We start from the raw sequence: 22,354 nt of genomic DNA on the forward strand, positions 1-22,354 counted from the left end.
TGGGGAAGCCTAGCTAGAATTTGTGCAGGCAGCCCTGAGGGGGCTAGGGAAAGAAGAGATACCCAACTTGGGACTGGATTCTACAAATAGCTAGGTTTAAATGGCTAAGATATGTTAGTCAAGCTTAGAAAACCTGGGGTAGTGGGTTTTGTTTTCTGAGGTTTTTAATGGGGGATTGGAAAAGGAGCAGATTTGGTGCCTGCCACCCCCACCCGCAGAGACACGTCTATAAATAGCTCCGCCGAGCTCCGCCCCCCCCCCCTCCCAGAGCCGGCGCTGCGCCCGGGGCGCACGGGAGGAGGGATCTGGAGCAGGGGAGCCTAGGCTCGAGCACAGATACAGTGGGGGCCACAGAGGCCTACCCCCACCATGTGGGTGCTTAAGGACCCGGCTTCTTCACCCAGACTGCACCCTGGTCCGGGTCCCAGCCCAGGCCCTGGCCGGGAGGAGATCCTGCGGACATACAGGTATCTGGGCACACCGCCTGGGAGGGGAACAAGGAGCGGGAGATAGGGAACACAGCTGGAGAAAGGGGAACTCTGGACTCTTCCCTCTTCCAGTTTAAGACCCTTGGACTCGAGCCGCGACCCCTCCCAGAGCTGCGGCTCCGAGGAAAGGGAGAAAGCACTGGGAATGTATGGGTGTGCGCGTGGGAAGGGGGAAGTGGTGCTACAGAGGGGAGGTCTGCACTCTGGCTAGAGCTATTTTGGAGAGAGGATGAGGAAAATCAGTGGCTGGAAATGGCTCGGGGGCTGAGGGTGAAGGTTGGGGTGCGGACATTCCCGCGCGTGCACACACGCACTTGCACGAGCATTCATCGCGGGCGGGTGCACGCGAGCTTCTTTTTCAGACCAGCTTTTAGGGGGGCATAGTGGCATGGGGCAGAGGACGGAACTGTGTGCCACAGTGACCCACTCCAAATCTCTGTATCTCTATGATTCCCTGTCTTGTCTCTATGCTTGTGTCTGTCAATGTTGGTCTATCTCTCTGACAGGGAGCACCGTAGCTGCTGAGCCTCAGTCCTCCTCTAGGCACTGTCCCCATCCTTGTCCCGCATCTCCCTCTCCACCTCTTCTTCTGGTAGTTTCAGCCGCTGCCTTTCTCCCACCCACCACTTTGGCCATGCTGCACGCCGAGGGGCACGCTCTCCTGCGGGCAGTGGGGCAGGGGAAGCTGCGCTTGACTCGGTTGCTCTTAGAGGGAGGTGCTTACGTGAATGAGGGCGACGCGCAGGGGGAGACTGCGCTGATGGCTGCCTGTCGGGCCCGCTACGACGACCCCGAGAGCCGGGCCCGCATGGTACGCTACCTCCTGGAGCAGGGCGCTGACCCCAACATAGCTGATCGACTGGGGCGCACGGCTCTCATGCACGCCTGCGCCGGAGGTGGAGGAGCTGCAGTAGCTACCCTTCTCCTGGCCCACGGCGCGGACCCGTCGGCCCGCGACCACGCTGGCGCCTCAGCTCTAGTCCACGCGTTGGACCGCGGTGATCGCGAGACCCTCTCAGCTTTGCTGGAAGCCTGCAAAGCCAAGGGCACAGAAGTCATCATCATTACTACGGACACTTCGCCCTCGGGCACCAAGAAGACCCGGCAGTATCTCAATTCTCCTCCCTCCCCGGGGGTCGAAGACCCGCCTGCCCCAGTCCCAACCCCAGGGGTTTGCATGTCGCCTTCGGAAATCCAACTGCAGACTGGAGGGGGAGGAAAAGGAGTGCTGTCTCCCCGGGCCCAAGAGGAGGAGGAGAAGCGAGACGTGTTCGAATTCCCCCTCCTTAAGCCCCCAGACGACCCCGCTTCTTCTGAGCCCCTCCCCAAACCACCCCGCCACCCGCCACCTAAACCACTCAAGAGGCTCAATTCCGAGCCTTGGGGGCTAGTCGCCCCTCCTCAACCGCTCCCGCCGGCCGAGGGGCGACCGGGGACTGACCGATTGATTGCCGAATTTAACGGCCTGGCGCTGACAAGTCGACCTCGGCTCTCTCGGCGCCACAGCACCGAGGGGCCTGAGGAACCACCCCCGTGGGCTGAAAAAGTGACAGGTGGAGGGGCCCTTTCCCGGCGCAATACGGCGCCGGAGGCCCAGGAATCGGCTCCCCTGCCCGGGCTGAAGCAGAAGCTGAGCCGCATGGAGCCGGTGGAGCTAGACGGCCCCAGTCACCTATGCACTGATTCTCCGGACTCCAGTCGCTTGTCTCATGAGCGCCGCTGGTACAACGCTTCCCCACTGACCCTCCCTCCGGCCAGTTCAGTTACTTCACCTGGGCAGTCTCAAGAGAGCCTTCCCGGGGCTGTGTCTCCTTTGAGTGGACGGAGACGGAGTCCTGGGCTGCTGGAACGGAGGGGCTCTGGGACGTTGCTCCTGGACCACATCTCCCATACCCGGCCAGGCTTCCTGCCGCCACTCAATGTCAGTCCCCACCCTCCCATCCCAGACATTCGACCTCTGCCAGGGTGTCGGGCCCCATCCCTCCCTGCTCCGCATCATTCCGGGGGCCTTGGGTCTCCCAGGGCCAAGAGGAAATTAGTGAGACGTCACTCCATGCAGACAGAGCAGATAAGACAGCTAGGGGGGTTCCAGAGTCTAGGGGGACCAGGAGAACAAGGGCGTTGAGGGGGTAAGAGGAGCTCGGAATGGTGTGGACAAGGCTATGGCAGGGCAGGTGAGGTCACCAGCTCACATACACCATGCACACACGCTAGAGGCCTCTTGTGTTTTGCTCATAGGCACTGTATAGTGCACTCTGCAGAGATGCACATATTCACGGGCACAGAGCACTTTACCTGAAAGGTCACCAGGCTTCTCACATGTACTGGGCAGCCACGAACATATAGGGGTCATGTGTGTGGCTGATGCACCCGTGCACTTGCATGTGGGATCATCCTGAGCTCACAGGCACTATGCACTTGCATGCACCATGAGGTCAAAAGTGCTCATTGGTGCATGGGCCCCCAAATATACTTGCACTTGTTCACAGGCAGTGAGATTACCTGCTAATGACTAGTGCCTAACCTAACACCCCTCCTCCACCCCCCCCCCAAATCTCCACCAATCCCTTACCTTCTTGTGCTTGCAATTATTTATTTCTATTTATTAGGTACAGTGGCACATGCCCTATAATGCATTATTTATACATCCAATTCCAGTGGAAATGTCTTGACTCTTTTGGGATCCCCCTTAACCCACCTACTAGACTGGGTTCTCTGATCCTCTGTTCTCCCTCCCCAATTTCCCTACCCCACAGAACTCGAGAAAATGTTGCTTTCCAGGCCCTGAGTTCCCCTTCTGAGAAGGAACCTCTTGCTGCACCCAGCTCTGCTGCTCCCCTCACTGCTCCCTCCACTCTTCCCTCCTTTCCTCCAACAGACCAGAGACTTCCTTACCCCAAATCAATTCATTATATCAGGTTGTCTTGTCTTCCCAGGAGAAGTGGGGCATGCAGTCCAAACTGCACTTTCATGTGAGCTTCTGTCCCCCCAAGGCTGAGGAGGTCAGTGATCTTAATGCCCCTCTTGACATATCAAAATAAAGGTGTTCAGAAGTTTCAACCACGTCTCTCCACTCACTTGGGAGGAGGGGATGGGTTGGGTAGTACTGAACCTAATCTTGATTATAACTTCTAAGATGCCCTGGAATGGTGGTAGAGGAAAAGATAACTTTCATTTCCTCATCTTGAAATTTTAATTCTTTTTCCTTTCACTTTCCTTTGGATCCCTAGGATTCATCTATCTCAGGTTCACCTAACGATAAGGAAAGAACATGTAGATTTAGTGCTGTAAGGTAAACAAAGAGCCTTTAACACCAAAACAACACAAGGAGAAATGTAGTGCAACGTTATACCATTTTAGAGATGAGGAAACTGAGTTGGAGAGTTGAAGGAACTGTCCTATGATTACATTAGTAAATAAACAGAAAAGTTAAGGGTTCGTCCCACATCTAGTTGCGTCCCAGGATCTTTTTACTTCACCCCTTTAACATGCTTAATCACTCATGACGTGAGGATATCGAGCCCCTCCCCACCCAGCATGGGGCCTCAGCCTCTCCTCCTGGACTTCCCTTCCTCGGCAAACTGAGGCAGGCCAGTCCGGCTGGGCCACCTCCAGAGAGGCCTGTTCTATTCTCCTTCCCCTACATCTCGCCCCCGCCCCCGCAGTCCGGGGCGGGGCTGTCCGCCAGGAGTTTGAATGGTCATCTTGTCGGGTAGAACCTCGTTCCCTGCTCATCCCTCGGCTTCCCTCTGCCTCCAGAGGGCCCCTCGAGGGGCCAGGAGGACTCAGTGTCGCTCAGTCGGGAAAGACTGCATCAATTAACCGGGAGGTGCCAGAGTCCGGGCGCCCAGAAGAATGCCGCTGTCTGGCCGGAAGCCCGGCGGACGCTAGGGGCCAGTCTTTGGATCTCGGGGCCTAAATGTAAATCCATTCAGATGTTCTCTCAATCTCCACCAAAGGAAAAGACAGCGAAGCAAAGACTGCCAGCCGCGGCTAGCCCCCAAACAGGGTCACAATAGGCGGATGCGATAGGACCTAGCGGTCTCACAGCGGCTCGGGGGCATCTGATCCCGCCTCCTTTCGCCGACTGACACAGATCCTCTTTGGAGGCGTCCAGGTTTTGGCCCGCCTTTCTCGAAGACGTCTGGATTCCTATTGGTCAGAGTCCGCTTTTCTTCTCCTCAAATGGCTGCTGCAGAAGCTCCACCCACCGCGGTAGTCTGCCTGCGGTGGGAAGGCAGGATTTCTCTCCCGCCCCCTGGTTGTGATTGGCACAGAGCCGGCTCGTCCCCGCCCCCTCATGACTGACAGCCAGTGGAACCCTTACGGCTGGCCCCGCCCCGAGGCGCGAGGCCCGAGCTGTCTCAGACCTCGGAGACCGTTAGCTCCGGGGCCCGGAGGGGACTGCTGAGGAGTTTTCTGGGCCGCGGCTGAACGCTGTGGGAGCCAGCCGGGATGGAGACGATGCGGGCGCAGCGATTGCAGCCCGGAGTGGGCGGCGGCGGGATGGGCACTCTGCGAGCTCTTCGACCCGGAGTGACCGGGGCCGCCGCGGCAGCCGCCAGTCCCCCGGGGGGCCCCCAGCCGGCGCCGCCGCCGCCGGCCCCCCCGCCGCCCCCTCTGCTGCTGTCCGGGGCTGCGGGGCTCCCCTTGCCCCCCGGCGCCACGGGCAGCCCCGCCGTGCTGCGCGAGGCCGTGGAGGCCGTGGTGAGGAGCTTCGCCAAGCACACGCAGGGCTACGGCCGGGGTGAGTCTGGGGGCCCGGCGGGGACTCCCCGCGGGAGGCACTCGGGCCTCCCACTCGAGGCCCACGGAGAGGTCGTGGCCTCTAAGCTGTGACCGGGTAGCAGGCTAGCCCCGAGGCACACCCCGGCTGCATGCCACTTGGGTTCCTGACCTTCGTGGCCTTGCAGGCGGCGAATCTGGAGACCTGGCCCCTTGAGACCGGGGGGTTGGGATGTGGTCAAGCCCCATTTCCACTAGCGATTCTTATCCGAGGCCCGTGGAGCTTATCGTAAGCGTCCTGAGGGCAGGGGCCCCTTTCCTTTTTGTCTTTGCATCAACAACGCAGACTCTCAGAAGAAAGGCTGGGGCTGGGGCTGACGCTGACCACACAGACTTAAGAACTGCCCGTATAGACATGACCATTGAGCCTATGAGTGTTGGGGGAGAGCAGTGTGCCTAGGACTGAGCGTTGGGCAACACCCCCAGGCAGGGGAATTGGGTACCCAACGTCATGGGCATGTAAGAAATACTCATTGAATGGAATGGATGCTCAATTTCCAGACTCTGTCTAGTGATTTGTGAAAAAGTAGTCCTAGGTATGAAGATAAGAAGGCTGCTTCTGTATATTGGGATCCTTTTTTCTTTGCTAGGGAGGGGACTATTTTTTTTTCTCTTTTAAGATAGAGTGGAAAGTGATGCCAGGCGTTTCTCAGTCTTAAAGACCACTTTTAAAGAGGCCAGAGAATTCACTAGTTTAAATTGTAATTTTGTAATCCCTTGAAGAAACATGTCTCATTTTCCTTTGGTCTTCATAAATCACAGCAGTGTAAAGTTTAATCCTCAGATAAACACAGCAGAGTTGTTCAAGTCCAGGACTGTTCTTCTGCTTTTGCTGTATGTAGCCAGTGATTAATTTTTTTAATTAATTTGGGAATGTGGAAAATAACCCAGCTCAGTTTATTGAGTGTGCAAGGATTGTAAACTGATGAAGCTGCCATTACCTCTTGTTTTCTTGATGTACACCTTTATAGGTTACTGACCATTCCACCTTGGGGAGGTATACTCTCACCAGTTAAAGAAGCAGCCAGCAGATTTTGCTTCATTCATTCAATGAACATAAAGGCTCTGTGGTGTTGTAAAAAGAAGGCTGACCTAGGAGACTTGAGTTAAAGCCCCAGCTTTAACATTATATAGCTATTTGACCTTGGTTGGGTAAGGCGTTTAGCATCTCCAAGCCTCCCTAGAGAAAAAAGGTCAGATGTGAGAAATGTTGTAGAGGTAGAAATGTCAAGATCTGATAACTAATTGGATAAGTAGGATTAGGGAGAGTGAGGAATCCCAGAGATTGGAAGAATGAAGTTCCTTCAATAAAATAGGGATTGAACCTCAGAAGAAAGACTGGGGCAATTTATATAATTATGTTTGAGTTATGGGTATAGAAATGATATAGAATGGTATAGAAATGGTAATGAAGCTGATTAATTAACCAAGAGTATAGAGAGTGAATAGTGGGCCTAGGACTGAGCCTTAGGAAACACCCACAGTTACAGGGCATGTTATGATTGAAGAACTAGCAGAGGAGACTGAAGATGATCAGTCAGACAGGAGAGAGCCAGGAGAGAGCAGTGTCACAAAAGCCCAGAGAAGAAAGGGAAGTCAATAGTGTCAAATACAGCAGAGACTGAAAAAAGACTGTCAGCTTTGGCAATTAGAGTCAATTGATAAATTTGAAAGAGCAGTTTTAGTGGAGTAATGAGGTCAGAAACCAAGTTTCAGAGAGTTAAGGAGTGAATAGAAGGAAGATCATTAATGACTGAGAATAATTTTCCACATGTTTCCAAACCTGAAGGTTCTCTCTTCAGGATTTTCACATTGTTTTTGAAAAATGTATATGATAGATCTCCAACACCTCCTAGTTGAGCTCTAATCTGAGACCTTTAGGTGAATTTTCTAGTGTTCCTAGAAAGAATATGAGGGTAATGCAACTACTAAATGACAAAAAACCCGACAAAGCGATTAAAATTATTTAAAAAAAACAGAGGAAAAGGACCCACAGATACAAAAATATTTATAGTAGCTCTTTTTTGTGGTGGCAAAGAACTGAAAACCAGGGGTTGTTATTCAGTTGCATTCAACTCTTCATGACCCCATTTGGGGTTTTCTTGGCAGCAATACTGGAGTTGTTTGCCATTTCCTTCTCCCTATCTTTTTACAGATGAGGAAACTGAGGCAAACAAGGTTAAATGACTAATCACACAGCTAGTAAGTGTCTTTGGCTGGATTTTAACTTAATAAGATGAGTTTTCCTGATTCCAGGCCCAGCATTCAATTCACTGAGCCACCTAGATGCTTGAAAACTAAAGGAGTTCTTAATTGGAAAATGAAGAAATTATGGTATATAAATGTAATGGAATCCAATTGTTCCATAAGAAATGGAGACAGTTTCAAAGAAACCTAGGAAGATTTATTTGAACTGATGCAAGTGAAGGGAACAGAACCAGGAGAAAACTTTGAATTATAACAGTATTTTTAAAATGAACAACTTTGAAAGACTTGAGAACTCAGATCAATGCAATGACCAAGCATGATTGAAGAGTTTAGATGCTAAAGAATGCTACCCACTTCCCAACAGAGTGAGGATAGACTCTGGGTGTAGAATGAGACACATTTTCCAATGAGGACAATATGGCAGTCTGTTTTTCTTTTTTTTCATTGCAAGTGTTTTGTTTTTCTTTTTTTTCTGAGGGGGAGGGGGAGGTAGGAGGTGGAGAAAATGTTTGTTAACTGAAAAAAATAAACAGTAACTTTAACATGCAAAAAAGGGCAGGAAGAATCAGTGGAGGCTGATGATAGATTATCAGTCAGGCCTCAGATTGTGCAGTTTTCTCTTCCTGAACTCCCTACATTTCCTCTTCCACTCTTTATCCCCTTCCTCTCCATCCCACCATCCTACCCCTAATCTTAAGACTTTCTGATTGGATTCCCAAACTAGTTCTAGCTGGGTATCCAGCAGATGTCTATCTAGTAGAATTTGGCAGGTAGGTTTATCTCAAAAAGAGTCTACTTTCTTTAAGTGGAGAGTCCTTCCAGACCACATGGAAACACTAACTCCTCCTCAGTTTCATAGGTGAAGCTGCCAATGGCTTTGTACCCATGTTTCCAATGACTGGTGGTTTGGCCTTTAGCAGATGGCCTGATTGATTCTGGAATAGTTGGCTCTGGAACATAATTTGCTCATATTTCTTCACTAGTCATTCTTTGCTTGGCCTTTCCCATTCTTCACCTAGGTTCCTTATGAATTCCTAATCTTTCATCTCTTTCAGAAGATGTTGCCTTGTAACAGTATCTAGCTTTTACTTCAACACTTAAATTAAATACCCTTCAGTTATTTCTGCTTTGTGTCCTGAATCCCTCATTAAGCTTTCCTCTCTATCCGGTCTTCTCCCCTACAACTCACACTCTTAGGAGTGAGCTCTGCATACAGTATGGGGGATTAAACAATGTTTTAGTATTCCCCCTTGTTCCCTAATGCACCAAAGCATATCATCTTTTTATGTTTCTGTTTGGCTGAATCTTCAGAATTAGTATAATTGGATGGATGGGAGTCTATTAGCCAAGTTCCCTACTTTGCTGTATAACTTTGCATAGTTCCCTCCTCTGATTCTTCTCCCTTGAGATTATAATACTACTAATCTGCTTGGAGCTTTTGCATAATTAGCATGAACAAAATATCCCATCATCCTAACCTAAAAATTCCTAAATCAACATAAATCTATTTGTTCTCTTCTCTATCTTCCCCTTTTTAATACAGTCTCTATGTCTTGTCTGAATTACATCCAGAGTCTTGGTTTATTAAATACTATGGAATTAAACTTGCTGATCCAGGGGTTTCCATAGTTTAGAAATTGCATTCTGGATTAGTTTTCTGTGGAATTGTCAGCTCCCCCCAAAGTCACAGTTTCTTTATGGTATTTCCCTTCCTAAGAGCCTCTCTAAATCCTTCCTGCCATTTGTTACTGAGTGAATTGTTATCCCTTTGTTCTCTAGGAAATATTCTTAACTTAAATTTACGTGCCACAAGTAAATCTTTGTGTTTTTTATTAAAGCTCTTGTCCATGTCTCCAGGAGTCTAATGTGCTTTATGGCTCCTATCTAAAATCTTGCCCTATGGTGCCATGTTAAACCAAAATATTATCCAACTCAGTAGATCATTATTTATAATCAACGAGTCCCTGAAGCTTGAAAAGTGGCCTTTGTGGGTTGAGGAGAGAGATTTTTACAGAGCTCATACCCTCTTTCCCTTTTAAGTGACATCAGCTGGTAGGAAGCCCCTGGAGTCAGAGTTTTCTTTGCCTCTTCATCACACTAAATGAATAAGATCTATATCCTGAAAGGTGAATTAAGAAATAGGATCTCACTTACCGTCCTCGAAACTTTCTGTAACCTTAAATGGGACTTGATTTGACCCAGCTTCCTCTTCTCCTACCAATCTCTTAGTGCCAGTCTTGACTTTTCTTTTACCACTGGACCTTGATGACTCTGGAAGAGAGAGTGAGGCTGATGACTTAAACCCAAGTCGCCCCATTATATCATTGGTACTTTTTGAAAATGAAGGACAAACAACAATAGCTAGGGTACTCCCATCACTGTTCTCTTTCACTTTTCCCCAATTACATTATCTACTCACCCATTCTAGCCACCCCCATTTATATACCTGTGTTTATAAATATATTTCACTGTCTTTTTCATGTTTTTACTATATTGTATTTTGTAGCAACAATTCGGCTAGCAGCTGTTGTGGGGTGTAAGACCCAACAAGATAGCAACAAGAGCTGCCAGCACAGATTCTTTTGATCTGCTTTACTAAGGAAAGTAACTTTAAGGGGTTAACAATCTCACTTTAATCCAACATATAAATATCATTCACTTAGTTCAGGAGGAAAAGCCAGCAACCTGAACTTCAGAGCAAATATAAACAAATTACAAACATACATTATAAACAGACCAAATATAAACCGACATCTGGGTTATCAAAGCCAAGGAGCTTTAACAATGGCTACCCAGAGTCTCCACATCAACACTCCTTCACTGAGTGAGAGCCCCAGACAAAATTCTAACCTTTGAGTTTTTGTATCCTGTTCAGGGCCTGAAGGATTCACATCTAATCAGCAAAAGGGTGTGAGCCTGGGGCTTTACACCTAGTTAGCAAAACAGTGTGTGCCTAGAGCTTTGCACTTAGTAAGACTTAATCAAAGGCACTTAATTTAGCATTCTAAAACAGTAAAAAAGTCCCACCTTAATTAACAATACACTATATTGAATTTATGTATGTAAGTCCTGTCTCTGTATTAGTAATGTCTATCTTGGATTGTAAACTTCTAAAGGACAAAAACTATACCGGTGTATTTCTCTTTGTTCATCACAGTGTGTCACACACAATTATCTGTTTAGCAAATACTTTTTGATGAGCGGCTATCCTTTTGGTTTTGGTCCTATTGTTCTCATTTCTCTTATTTCAAGTACCTGCCACTGACTTATAATAGGTTAGTTATTGATAGGTAGAAGTGTGTGCCTTTTTAAAAATCACTCCGTTCTTTCAACCTTGTTGCATTTCAAAATAAAAAGTAACATTAACTGCCCCTTCCTATTAGCATTGTGTCATCACTTATCAGCTATCCCTAAATAAGGCTTTTTCTTTCCTTCAGCTTTGAGTGGTCTCTCGAAAAGCCGAAGTTAGCAGCTAGTTTGTTACAGGCAAGTGAGACAGAGCTATGTTTGTAAGGTGGACGTGAGTTTTGTGCCAAGAGGGACATAGTTGGAAGTTGAGCATGGATGTGAACTTTTTAATGGGACCAACATAGCCCCTTCCCCTTCCCCTTCTCCCTGTTGTTTGCTAGTCAGGAGAGCTGCCATCCAGCCTATTGTGTAGGTCTTCTCAAAAAGGGAACTGGGGCTGAAAAGACCAGAAGGAAAGAACAATGATGGCTAAGCAGTTTGGGCCAGAGTGACCTTAGAAGAGCCCTTCCTAATACTAAGGGTGGGAAAGAGACAGAATGAAAGATCTGATGGCCAGGAACTGGGGTGGGTAAATGAGCAAATCCTTCCCCACTTTGCAAGTTTCCCTAATGTAAGAATGAGTACCACCAGGAATCAAAATCAAGCCAATATACAGTTAGGAGTTTGTGTTGTTTTATGACCTCTAACTCACTCTTGAAGATTGTTGCAGTGAAAGTGCAGGTGAGCAAAACTTCTATCAGTCATATTTTAGTTAAAACCAAGGCTTTTTAACTTATTTGTAAAACAAGTTTTAAAACAAAATGTTTTTAAAAAATGTTTATCATTAAAAAATATATATCCTTGCAGTGGTTAATGGCTATGATTTGTACGTGCATGCGGTGGTGGGGATCAGGGGATGGGTGCTGTTCAGGGTGTACAGGGATCTTAAAATATGAGATTTTGTATTCTAAGTCTTCAGGTCATCATTTGAAATACAGTGGAGGGAGTAGAAGTAAGAAATATTTCTGAGTAGAGGAGAAAGTAAATTAGGTAACAAGGGTGTGGTAAGGGAGCTAAGTGCCAGCAGGATTGGCTCTGAAATAGAGTTCTGCCTCATGTTCACAAACATGTAGAGAAAGAACTAGAAGGTAGAGTAGTATAGTGGGAATGTCAGCATAGAGACCTTGGAGACCCAGTTCTTTGGTTTGGATTCTGACTCTGCTCCTTGTGTGACGTCAGATAAGGTATTTGATCTTTCTGACCCTCTGGTTCTTCATCTCTAAAGTTAAGGAGTTTGACATTTAATAAATGCTTGTTGATTGACTGATCTGCTGGATCTCTAAGGCGTCTTCCACTTCTAAATCCTAGGTTCCTAAGAAATATTCATTCATATAATATAGACCTTGATGGCAGCCAGAGTGAAGGAAGAGTCCAATTAGGTTACCAAACTGCTCTCCAGAAACATGATGAGTATCACCAAACAGGGTTCAGATTTTCCCCCAGAGTCGGTGGTCTATTTGTGGGGTAATGTATTCTTTCTACTCTACCAGATAGGATAGGAATAGCAGGGGCAGACTCTTCTTTGAAGCTTTTCTTAGCATGTGATCTGTTGAGTTTAGGTTGCCATACTTTGTGGCCAAGGACAAAATATGATGGCTATTCCCTGGATTTCTTGGAATGAAGTTATGGAGTTGCCAGTGGCAAGCATGGACTTTGTCATAGGTTAAGTGTACCAGGTCAAGCTAATTAAGCGCTGGGGTGGTGAACTAAGAAGTAGAATCATAGCACATGTTAAAGGTTTGGAGATGTTCTTGTAGCTGGCTTCCTCTTTTTCTACAGTGAATGTGGTGGAGGCTCTGCAGGAATTTTGGCAGATGAAGCAGTCCCGTGGAGCTGACCTGAAGAATGGGGCTCTAGTGGTTTATGAGATGGTGCCCTCCAACAGCCCTCCGTATGTCTGTTATGTCACTCTACCTGGAGGAAGTTGCTTTGGTAGTTTCCAGGTAAGCTCACAGATTTGGCAATAGCCAAAATAAAGGCGCAAATACTTCTAGCTCTCTTATCCTTCAGCTACTTGAAAGCAGTCTTAAATTCCTATCTAAAAACACACATTTGGGGATTAATACCAATAGTTGTAATGGCAAATATTTGAGGTTTTTTGTTGTTCTTGTTTTTACCACTAAAGAATCTAAGGGGCATGCTAAGCTTTGCCTGAATTTTCTGAGGCTCTAGTCTGAATGAGATGACATTCCCAAACCTGGACCATTGTGGCTAGTTTGTCCCTTGCCATATGTTGTTGGTTCTCTAAGCACACAGCCAAGCCTGTTATATATCAGTACATCCTAACTCCTTGGCATCTCTGCTTCTGGAGAAGTGCAAGTTTTTTCTTTACTTCTTGGCCTGGGCTTTACTGTGCAGCTGCTGAAGAAAGTAAGTCAGTTAAACTTGGCTCTGTTGAGGACCCTGAGGGATGAAAGGAAGGCAGTGAGGTATGATGGAAAAAACACTGTTCTAAGAGTTATGAGACCTGGCTTGATCATTAACTAGCCCTGTGACTTTAGGCAAATCAGTGTCTCTGGAACACAAAGAGGGGGTTGTACTAGATTACAGCCAATTCTAAAATTCCATAGTTCTAGGAAAAAATATTAAATGAGGGCAGTAATCACTGTGTGGGGAAGGTAGTGAGCCCTCCTCTTTCCCCCAGTTTACAAAGTACATGGCATATAACAAGCACATAACACATGATTTTTCAAAAATTCATTCGTTCATATGCTATGGCATTTGGATAAAGCTTAAAATAGGAAAATATTGCTAATGGAATGATTTTCTAAGATTCTCTTGCTTATCCCTTTCAAAGCAGGCAGCCCTTTAAGTAGCCCTTTGTTGTAGATTAGGAGTTTGGGTGAGAATTGTCAGAAAACAGACATCTTTGTTCTATGTTTCACAATTTGCTTAACCCCAATTCTAGATCAATTCTAGCTTCAAATATAAACAACCTTAGAAGAATAGATAAGTTCATATTAGATTATTAAATGTACTTTTTTCCCCCTCAGAGTACTTAACTATTTCAGAGAAGTAAATATATACATACATACATACATACATACACACACACAAAGTAGCAGACTTAATTTTTATGCATTCTTTTTTAGAAAACAAGGTATTACTTTTCCCCACCCATACCTCCTCATATTGTTTGATGAGGATTTGAACATTTTATCGTGACATCCAGCCTGAGTAAAGGCCTTTTCAGGGGTAGAGTAGGATTATCTTTCCCGGCCTCTCTCCTGAGTTGCACCTCTTATGCCCACACTTTGATACATACAATCTAATGTGGCTTCCTCACTAGTCACTTGTTTCTGAGGGTCTTTTCCATGTTTTGCTGTAGAATGGTAGACAAGCTTACTTGTAAAGCAGACATCTGGCTAGTGAGTGAGTAGTAAAGGACACACATCCATGAGAATAAGAAAGAGAGAAGCCTTGTCAGCAGAATAGAGCTAGATCCCTAACCTCAGAGCTGTCAATTTAAGGAAGATTTAGAGAAGTATGAAATATCCTAATATTGATGCAAACCTGTTACAGGCTATGTCTAAGCACGCAATTCACTTTCTTCCTTCCCTTCACTACCTTCTCTTTTGCCTTAATCTTAAGCTTTTTTTAAAATGACATTTGGATTCTTTAAATTGGCATTTGAATAGTTATTGTGATCAGTTTTGAGAGCTGAAGTAGAGGGGCCATCTACAAAGTAGAAGGGTTTGTTTGGATTTTAAAAATCAGACTGGATGTGGTTCTTGTGTTAGGTGCATGGATAGACTACACAAAAAAACCACTTCTTTTCTCTCTACCTCATCTTACATTTAATCTTGGACTATAGACTCTGGTTTGGAAATCCCTACCTAGCCTTGGGCTTCCTGCAGTTATTAGGACTAAAGGAGCCCAGAGGGTAGTAAGCCCTGCCACAATAGCCTTAGCCCAAGGTAGGATTTTATTCTTATCTTCAATTCTTTGGATAGGTCCAAAAAAAGAAGGGGGACAAACATCCTCCAATCCCCAAGCCCCCATCTCCATCCTCAGAGCCAGGGAACAAGACAGATTCCTAACAGGCTGGCCAGAGTTTGGCTTTTGAGTAATTAATTCTGTTGACAATTTGAACAGGGACATTTTTCATGTGCAGTGATTATATGCTGACTTCAGCTGCCTCCTTTATTCTGCATTCAGTATGGTGTGGATTACAGCAGTCTCCAGCTCCCTCTTAATGACTTCAGGATGTTGAGGCAAAATTGTGTATGGTTCCAAGCTCCAGAGCCATTTTGCAAGGAAAACTTGAGTGTGTGGGGCACAACTGATTTCATCCATTTGCTCTTTTCCTTTCTCCTGTTTTCCCCCTTCTCAAACACACACACACACACACACACACACACACACACACACACACACACGCTTATGAGTTCCCTTCCCGTCTCTGTCTCTCTTCTTGCCCAGTTCTGCCCAACAAAAGCTGAGGCCCGTCGGAGTGCTGCAAAGATTGCGCTAATGAACTCTGTGTTTAACGAGCATCCCTCCCGAAGAATCACAGATGACTTCATTGAGAAGAGTGTCTCAGAGGCCCTGGCATCTTTCAATGTAAGCATTTGGAATTGGAGTGAGAGAGAGTGGGGCTGAAGTGTGGGAGAGTTGAGAAACTTTCTTTTCTTTGCCTGCCTGCTCTTTCATTCTGTTTCTTTCATTTTTTTCATTATCCATGTCTGGTTTTTTTTGTTTTGTTTTGTTCTATTTTGCTCTGTGTATGTGTGTGCTTTTTTCTTTTATTTTGATTGTCTGGCATCTGGAACCCCTGAAGTTTACTAGCAAATCATGAAATCCCAAAATAAAAACGTGTCTAACTTCTGTTTGCTCCTTTGTTTGTTTGCAACATTCTTCCCTTTCTTTCTGTACATAACCTGCTCCCTCTCATCTTTCCACCTTTCCTGTTTAATTTGCCACCAACTCCAGCAAGGAATCCTTTTATGTGATCCTACATTGACTCTGACCTTTTTAGGGGCTGGGGGTGGGCTAAAAACCCATTTTTATCCTTTAAAAGGAACATGATTCATCCTTCAGATTTGCCTTTTTGGTCCAAGAGATATCTCTGCCATAGCTACTGCCATCTCTCATCCTATAACATACCCCTTCCCCCAAATTGAGTAGTTCCACATCTGTTTTTCTGTCCCCTGTCCTTGTTCTGTGATCAAAGGGAAGAAAAATACACCAAATTGATTATATGGCTGTTATCTGCATTGAGGATCAATTGTGGCACATTTTTAATCCCTGGATGTTTTCCCCTATGACCTAGTGTGGCACTCTTTCCCTCAATCCCAGTGTACCTAGGTAATGTAAAAATAATTAGGAAGCCCACTGAAAACAGCTTATATAGGGATGAAAGCTCTTTGAGTTTATTCATCCCTACCACTCCCTTCAATAAGCACAAATAACTAAGAATTGGATAGATTACTACTATCTCTAATAGCAATTACACTCTTCAGACTATAGTTCCCATTTGTTTTTAATCCAGAGGCAAAACTGAAATTTACAGTCTTGCTATTAGCCTCAGATACCAGTAGAATGTTATCGTTGCTCTTTGGTGCTGGTTCTACCACAAATACAAGCTGTGTGACTCTATGTGCTTCTCTTTCCATCTGTCAAGCCAGTGAATTTGGTGAACTTAAAAATCTCTTGCAGGTTAAAAAAATGCATAATTCAATTATTGATGACTTCTTAAAGGTTGAAGTACAATGTAGGCTGACTCTAATGGTGGGGGGAAAGTAATGGGAATGGCTGCCTCTTCTCACCCATCAGTCCTGACCAAGCCACTCATAACCCCATCCCTTTACCCTTTCCAGCTGCTTTTTAATTTGGATATTGTTTCAACAATCCGGCTAGCAGCTGCTGTGGGGGTGAAAAACCAACACAAGCCCAACAACAAGAACGCTGCCAGAATAGGTTCTTTTGATCTGCTTTACTAAGAAAAGCAACATTAAGGGGTTGACAAGTTTACTTTAATCCAGCATACAAATATCACTCACTTAGTTCAGGGGAAAAATCCAGCACCCTGAACTTCAGAGCAAATACAAATACAAAGATACATTAGAAAGAGACCAAATCACAATTCACAGTTAGCAAAAAGCATCAACATCTGAGTTCACAAGCCGGGGAGCTTGACAAAGCCCGCCCAGAATCACATGCCACTCCTCCTGTGGCTCAGAGTTCTGAGAAAGAGAAAGCCAACCCCTGGTTTTATATCTTTTTCAGGGTCAAGGGTGAGTCACACATGTGCCACGCACCTGACCTCAAATCGTCACAAAGAGGCGACTTAAATCCACGTGGTCTAAAAGCCTCTGATGTCTCAAACATGCCACTCAAACCCATGTAAACTAAGCCCTCCCCTGAGGCAAGGAGGTCACCAAGGACTCCCAGTCTAATCAAGGAAACAAAGGCCAAACTCTTCAGGGGAACTTGGTTGAACTGAGTGCTAAGAGCCCATTTTGATTGCCAACACAGATATGAGGAGAAAGAAAAGTTGGGTGGTGGAAGAGATTTTTCACCTACTTAGAAGAGGTAGAAAAGAAGAATTAGTGAGAAAAAATGGTAGTGTTTGTCCCTGCCACTTCAGAGACCATGAAAAGGGCTTAAACTCTCCCGTGTTTCTAGGATTTTGCCATCCTTGCTTCTCCCAGAAACTGAACACTAGCAGGATTATTATTCTTTTAGTTCATAAAACAGTGTGTGTCAATTGCTCCTCATATAGCCTTGATCCTTTAGCTGGCCCCAACACCAAAGAAGAGAGCACAGCAGGCTGAAAGTTAAGACACCTGTGTCTGAGTCTTATTCCCACCCCAGCCGATTCAGGCAACCTCCAGAAAGTGTACCAGGCAAATGCCCTTGATATCAATCCACTGTAGATAGCTTCCAGAGTTCAGGTCCTAGCTGTTCCCCTATCAACAGCTAGCAGCCTCATAGACCACTGGTCAGAAGCTGTTACCCTTTGGGCTAGCCTAATTGCACCTCTGAATTTGTGTTTTCCCTCTTGAATAGAGAGAACTATCCTTATGGGGCAGAGGCAGCTAGGTGGCATCAGGCCTAGAGTCAGAAGACTTGAGTTCAGATCCAACCTTCTCACTAGCTGTTTGACCCGGGGCAACTCATTTAACCTTCCTCAGTCTCAGTTTCCCTATCTGTAAAATGGGGATGATAATATCACCTAGCTCCCAGGGTTGTTGTGAGGATCAAATGAAAGTATTTGTAAAGCACTTAGCACAGTGCCTGGCACATAGTACATGCTTAATAAATGGTTGTTTAAAAAAAAAAGTCCTTGCTTACTCATCCCCAGTCAAAATCAGACACAGGTTTGAGTCCTTTAGCAAAGCACTATACCTAAGACTGTTGTAAATCAGAAACTCAAACTTATGTCTCTTTCATCAGGGCAACAGGGAAGAGGCTGACAACCCCAACACAGGGATTGGTGCCTTCCGCTTCATGCTGGAGTCCAACAAGGGCAAGTCTATGCTGGAATTCCAGGTACCATCTTAGTCAGATACCCTCTTTTTCTCCTGCTGGAATACTTCTGCTCTGTGATTTGAAGGGTCCTGTTTATCCTACTAGTCTACTAGTCAGCTGTTCATAGTGTAGCACTTTAACTCAGAGCTAGATTACCCTTATTATCCCACCCCCAACTCCCCATGCCATGAACACTTATAGATGGTATCCTGGAAAATTCCTTTTGTAGCCCTGTTTTCTCTTCCTTACAGGGTTGGATCACAGTTCCATCCTAGGGATAGGTCATCTTGGAACAGTGAGCCATGCAAAATTTTTGGCGTCTTCCCACACTTCTCCATCAAACAAACTTTTAAGTTGATTATATTTTTCCCTTTCAAAACTTTTCACACATAAAAATTGTTCTACCTAAATTAGTTGTCTTTACTTAATGATAGTTTGATTAGGTCTTAAAAGGCATTGTAACTACATTCAATCTTACAAGTGTGCTTGATTTTAGGCTCTGTGTTCCCAGGGAATTCAAAAAGTGTGGCCAGTGCTTTTCTCTACTATGTCCCATTCTTTCCCCCAGGAGCTGATGACAGTTTTCCAACTGTTGCATTGGAATGGTAGCTTGAAAGCCATGAGGGAGAGACAGTGTTCTCGACAGGTAAGAGAGATCACAAGAAAAGATCAGCACTGTTATTAAAATGGTTTGTTGTGTTAGATCTGAAGCTGAGCGGGTCTATCTCTGTCAGGCTTAGAATATCCAAGCTTACTTAGATTTTTTTTCTCCCCAGCTTCCCCCATTGGGGAGCTCCCCCTGTGGTCCATTTAAAATATCAAGTCTGTTCTAATCCCAGTAAAGACTCCATGACAAAAACATTCTTAAGTTCTAGTTGAATGTAGGTGTCATGAACCTCTATCTTGACCAAGTGTCCTTCCCATTCTCCCCTTTCCACCAGGAGGTGCTGGCTCACTACTCACACAGAGCCCTGGATGATGATATTCGCCACCAGATGGCACTGGACTGGGTAAGCCGGGAGCAGGGTGTGCCAGGAGCACTTTCCAGAGAGCTGGCATCCACTGAGAGGGAGCTGGATGAGGCCCGGCTGGCTGGCAAAGAGCTACGCTTCCACAAGGAGAAGAAGGACATTCTCATGCTGGCCGCTGGGCAACTGGGCACCATGCACTCTTCTAATTGCTAGACACTCCCATCCCTACCACACCTCTCCAAGCCTCTGTTTGCACATCTATTTTCTAAGACTTGGAAAGATTTCTGTACAGACTTACTCATTTTTTACACTTTAAAAAATACTAAATCTAGGTCTGGTTTCCTGTCTGTCTAGGAAAACCATTTTCTTCTTTCCTAATCTTTCCTACAATTGTTTCATTTGAAATATATTCCCCACTCTACATGGAGGTGTCTAGGGGCTGCCTATGGACATCTATGGACTCTCATACCACCGAGTTCTCAGATTTACTGAAAAGAAGTTCTCTAAGAGTACAAAGTGCTTCTGAAGCTTCTGGTTGGCTTGTTTGGTACGGAGACCTCTGTCTGCCTTTGAAAAACAGCCAACTTGAGTAAGAGCTTTCAGCCCAAGCTCCCTGTCCTATCCCAGCTCCATTTCCTACTTCCCCTTTGAATTAAACAGGGTACATAAGAGTATGAAGCTTCAGGCTTTGGATTGCCTTGACTAGGACCTCTTCAAGACCTAGTCATTCCTATCACATCCTGCCATGCCACTTTATTCTGAGGTCCCCTCACATTCTAGCTCAGGACAGGGATGCCTAACATCTTGCACTTAGTTGTCCCCTGAGAAGCTGGTGGGAAAAAAGGCCAAGGGAGATGAGCAGTGATCCTAAGTATAACTTGGGGGTCTTCACCAATCCAAGATGCTACCAGGATGTATCTGTACTATTCCAACAACCCAGATTTTTTGATACAGTTCACACTACAGAGCTGGGTGGTAGATTCTGAAATTTGTTTCTCTTCCTCTCCCTCCCCCTTCCCTTTTGATTTACAACCAATGCTGGCTTAGGGCCTTTTTGCTCCCTGGAGACAATGCAACTTGTATGTTGAATGAAACACATACCTATGATATCTATTCCTCCCATCACTTTGCTCCTTAGAAAGGATATGTTTTTACCTGTGGAGGACTTTCCTTCTTCCCCTAAATAGCTGCTGTTTTACCTACTGACAGAAGCTACTGACCAGTTATCATAGTAGTAGTAGTTGCACACATTTATATGATGCTTTAAAGTTTATGAAGCATTTTCCTTACAATCCTTTAAGGTAGGTAGCGTAAGTAGTAATATCCCCATTTTTTTGAATGAAGAAATCGAGGCTCAGAGTTGGAGCTGGAATTGGAACCCATGTTTGAAGTCCAGGGCTGTTGTTGCCTGTCTATATCATATTGCCTCTTAGCAGGACTCAGATTTCTTTCTCTTCTTTTCAGTTAACCCATGAATGAGTTGTTCAGTAAACTGTTCTGGACACTTCTCTGGTTGGATTTCCTTTCTGGAATGTTTGGGGAAGAGATCCAGGACCAACTGCCTGTCTCTAAAATTCTAATTTTGTTTCTTTTCACTAGGGAGTGAGTTCCCTTACCTCATTCTTCCTTGAGGAGGGATTTTCTGAAATAGCACTAAAGAATTATCCCTGTGGCCTGGAGGTTTCTCTAAAATATATTTCTGATTTGCTTCTACAACCTCCTTTACACTAATGTATATTACTTTGAATGCACTTTCTAAATTGGGCTTGGGGAATCATCTTGTTTTGCAGCTGTTTTCTGTGATTGGTTTTCCATGATTGGTTTGCTTAGCCATAATCTTCACTTTTAGGAAATTTAGGCAATGTGGCCCAACTTCCTTCTTTAGGTGGGATGAGCAACTCTTTTTACTTGGGAATTGTCTAGGTAACCCTACATATAGGCTCAAAGGTACAGATGATAGTAACAACTTCACTAGTACCTAGAATGTACTATTCACTAGTACCCTCACTCTTGAGGTCCTGTCCTCCTCTCCAAATAAAGGGCTCCTACTCCAGATTAGGTTGGAGATGTGATTGCCTCTAGTTATTTCATTTGGTATTTGAAACCCCAAATCACTTGTGCCCTCATCTGGGTACCTCTTTTCTTCTTATTCCTCTCTCCCTGGGAAAGAATAGGGAGCTGGTCCCTGCATCTGCCACAAACTGGTGGTCTTTGTCTCATTTACTAGTTAGATCCCAATGAGTTTGAGACAGTGCTCATGCTGCCCATCTTCAGTTTTATGTGTCATAACTTTTACTACTTTCTATGTATTTTGTATGCACACTTTTATACAATTAAAAATCAGTTTTCTGTAGCCAGTCAGATTGATTCTTTCTTGAAACCATCTCAGAGGAGCTTAACATATATAAAAATGTTTACTAATAGTTTCATCACTTACATTTCTAGCTATATCCTTCCCCATTCCAGACAGACACATCCCTTATAACAAAGAATAAGAGAGAAAAAAAGGTTTGGCAAAACTAACACATCAACCAAGTCTGACATTATATGCAATTGTTCCACACCCATAGCTCCCAACCCATGGTCTTTCCAAGTAATCTTCTAGATATGCTGAAAAGACATTTTTCAATTAGTTTTTCTTGTAGGTACAGGTTGTAGAATAGTAATTAAGTTTCATTGGTGAAATAGAATGAACCCCATATTTGCCTCATACCCTTTGGGGACAATCTTAAGTGAATCTTTAATCCTTAGGGTTGTTTTCCACAGGAAATTATTTTACAGAATGTTAAGTAATGTAGTGATGTCTCAACTCTCTATTGGTCTCTTTGGCAAACAAAAAAATGTAGTAGTCCATTTTGGTGTAACATAGGGCATTTGAAGGGGAATATTAGGAGATAGGGCTAGAAAAAGGAGACTGTAATCAAATCATTAACACTCCTGATTGCCAAATTAAGGAGTCTGCATTTTATTTAATAAGGAATGAAGAACTATTGAAGGTTTTTTTTTGGTGGGGTGGGGAAGATGAGTGGGGAAGGACGGCAAGAAAGAAGGGAAGATATGATTAGAACTGTGATTTTATAAATATGTAATCTTGAAGAAATCATGTTAGCTCCTTTAAGATTTAGTAGGTATTTTATTCAT

The 22,354-nt window shown here is 45.0% G+C and overlaps 2 protein-coding genes across 2 annotated transcripts; both read left to right on the plus strand.

The window, feature by feature from the left end:
* Window positions 1–1,122: 1,122 nt before the first annotated feature.
* ANKRD34A (ankyrin repeat domain 34A) lies at window positions 1,123–3,491 on the plus strand. The gene has a single exon (XM_036767828.1). It carries the CDS (start codon window positions 1,123–1,125, stop codon window positions 2,611–2,613), a length of 1,491 nt encoding a protein of 496 aa, XP_036623723.1. The 3' UTR covers window positions 2,614–3,491.
* Window positions 3,492–4,843: 1,352 nt separating this feature from the next.
* On the plus strand, window positions 4,844–21,566 carry LIX1L (limb and CNS expressed 1 like). Its single transcript, XM_036767829.1, has 6 exons — window positions 4,844–5,235; window positions 12,549–12,712; window positions 15,192–15,332; window positions 18,168–18,263; window positions 18,811–18,888; window positions 19,184–21,566. The coding sequence occupies exons 1-6, from the start codon at window positions 4,944–4,946 to the stop codon at window positions 19,424–19,426; spliced, it is 1,014 nt and encodes a 337-aa protein (XP_036623724.1). The 5' UTR covers window positions 4,844–4,943; the 3' UTR covers window positions 19,427–21,566.
* The last annotated feature ends 788 nt before the right edge of the window (window positions 21,567–22,354 follow it).

Source organism: Trichosurus vulpecula, chromosome 7, assembly GCF_011100635.1.
Source record: "Trichosurus vulpecula isolate mTriVul1 chromosome 7, mTriVul1.pri, whole genome shotgun sequence".
Taxonomy (NCBI): domain Eukaryota; kingdom Metazoa; phylum Chordata; class Mammalia; order Diprotodontia; family Phalangeridae; genus Trichosurus; species Trichosurus vulpecula.

What these genes read in the sequence shown, in the direction of transcription:
- LIX1L (XM_036767829.1), top strand. Translation starts at nt 4,944, where the DNA reads ATGGAGACGATGCGGGCGCAGCGATTGCAGCCCGGAGTGGGCGGCGGC. An exon ending in AGGCCCTGGCATCTTTCAAT is followed by an intron (nt 15,333 to 18,167) that starts GTAAGCATTTGG and finishes CTCTTTCATCAG; the next exon opens with GGCAACAGGGAAGAGGCTGA. An exon ending in AGTCTATGCTGGAATTCCAG is followed by an intron (nt 18,264 to 18,810) that starts GTACCATCTTAG and finishes TCTTTCCCCCAG; the next exon opens with GAGCTGATGACAGTTTTCCA.
- ANKRD34A (XM_036767828.1), top strand. Translation starts at nt 1,123, where the DNA reads ATGCTGCACGCCGAGGGGCACGCTCTCCTGCGGGCAGTGGGGCAGGGG.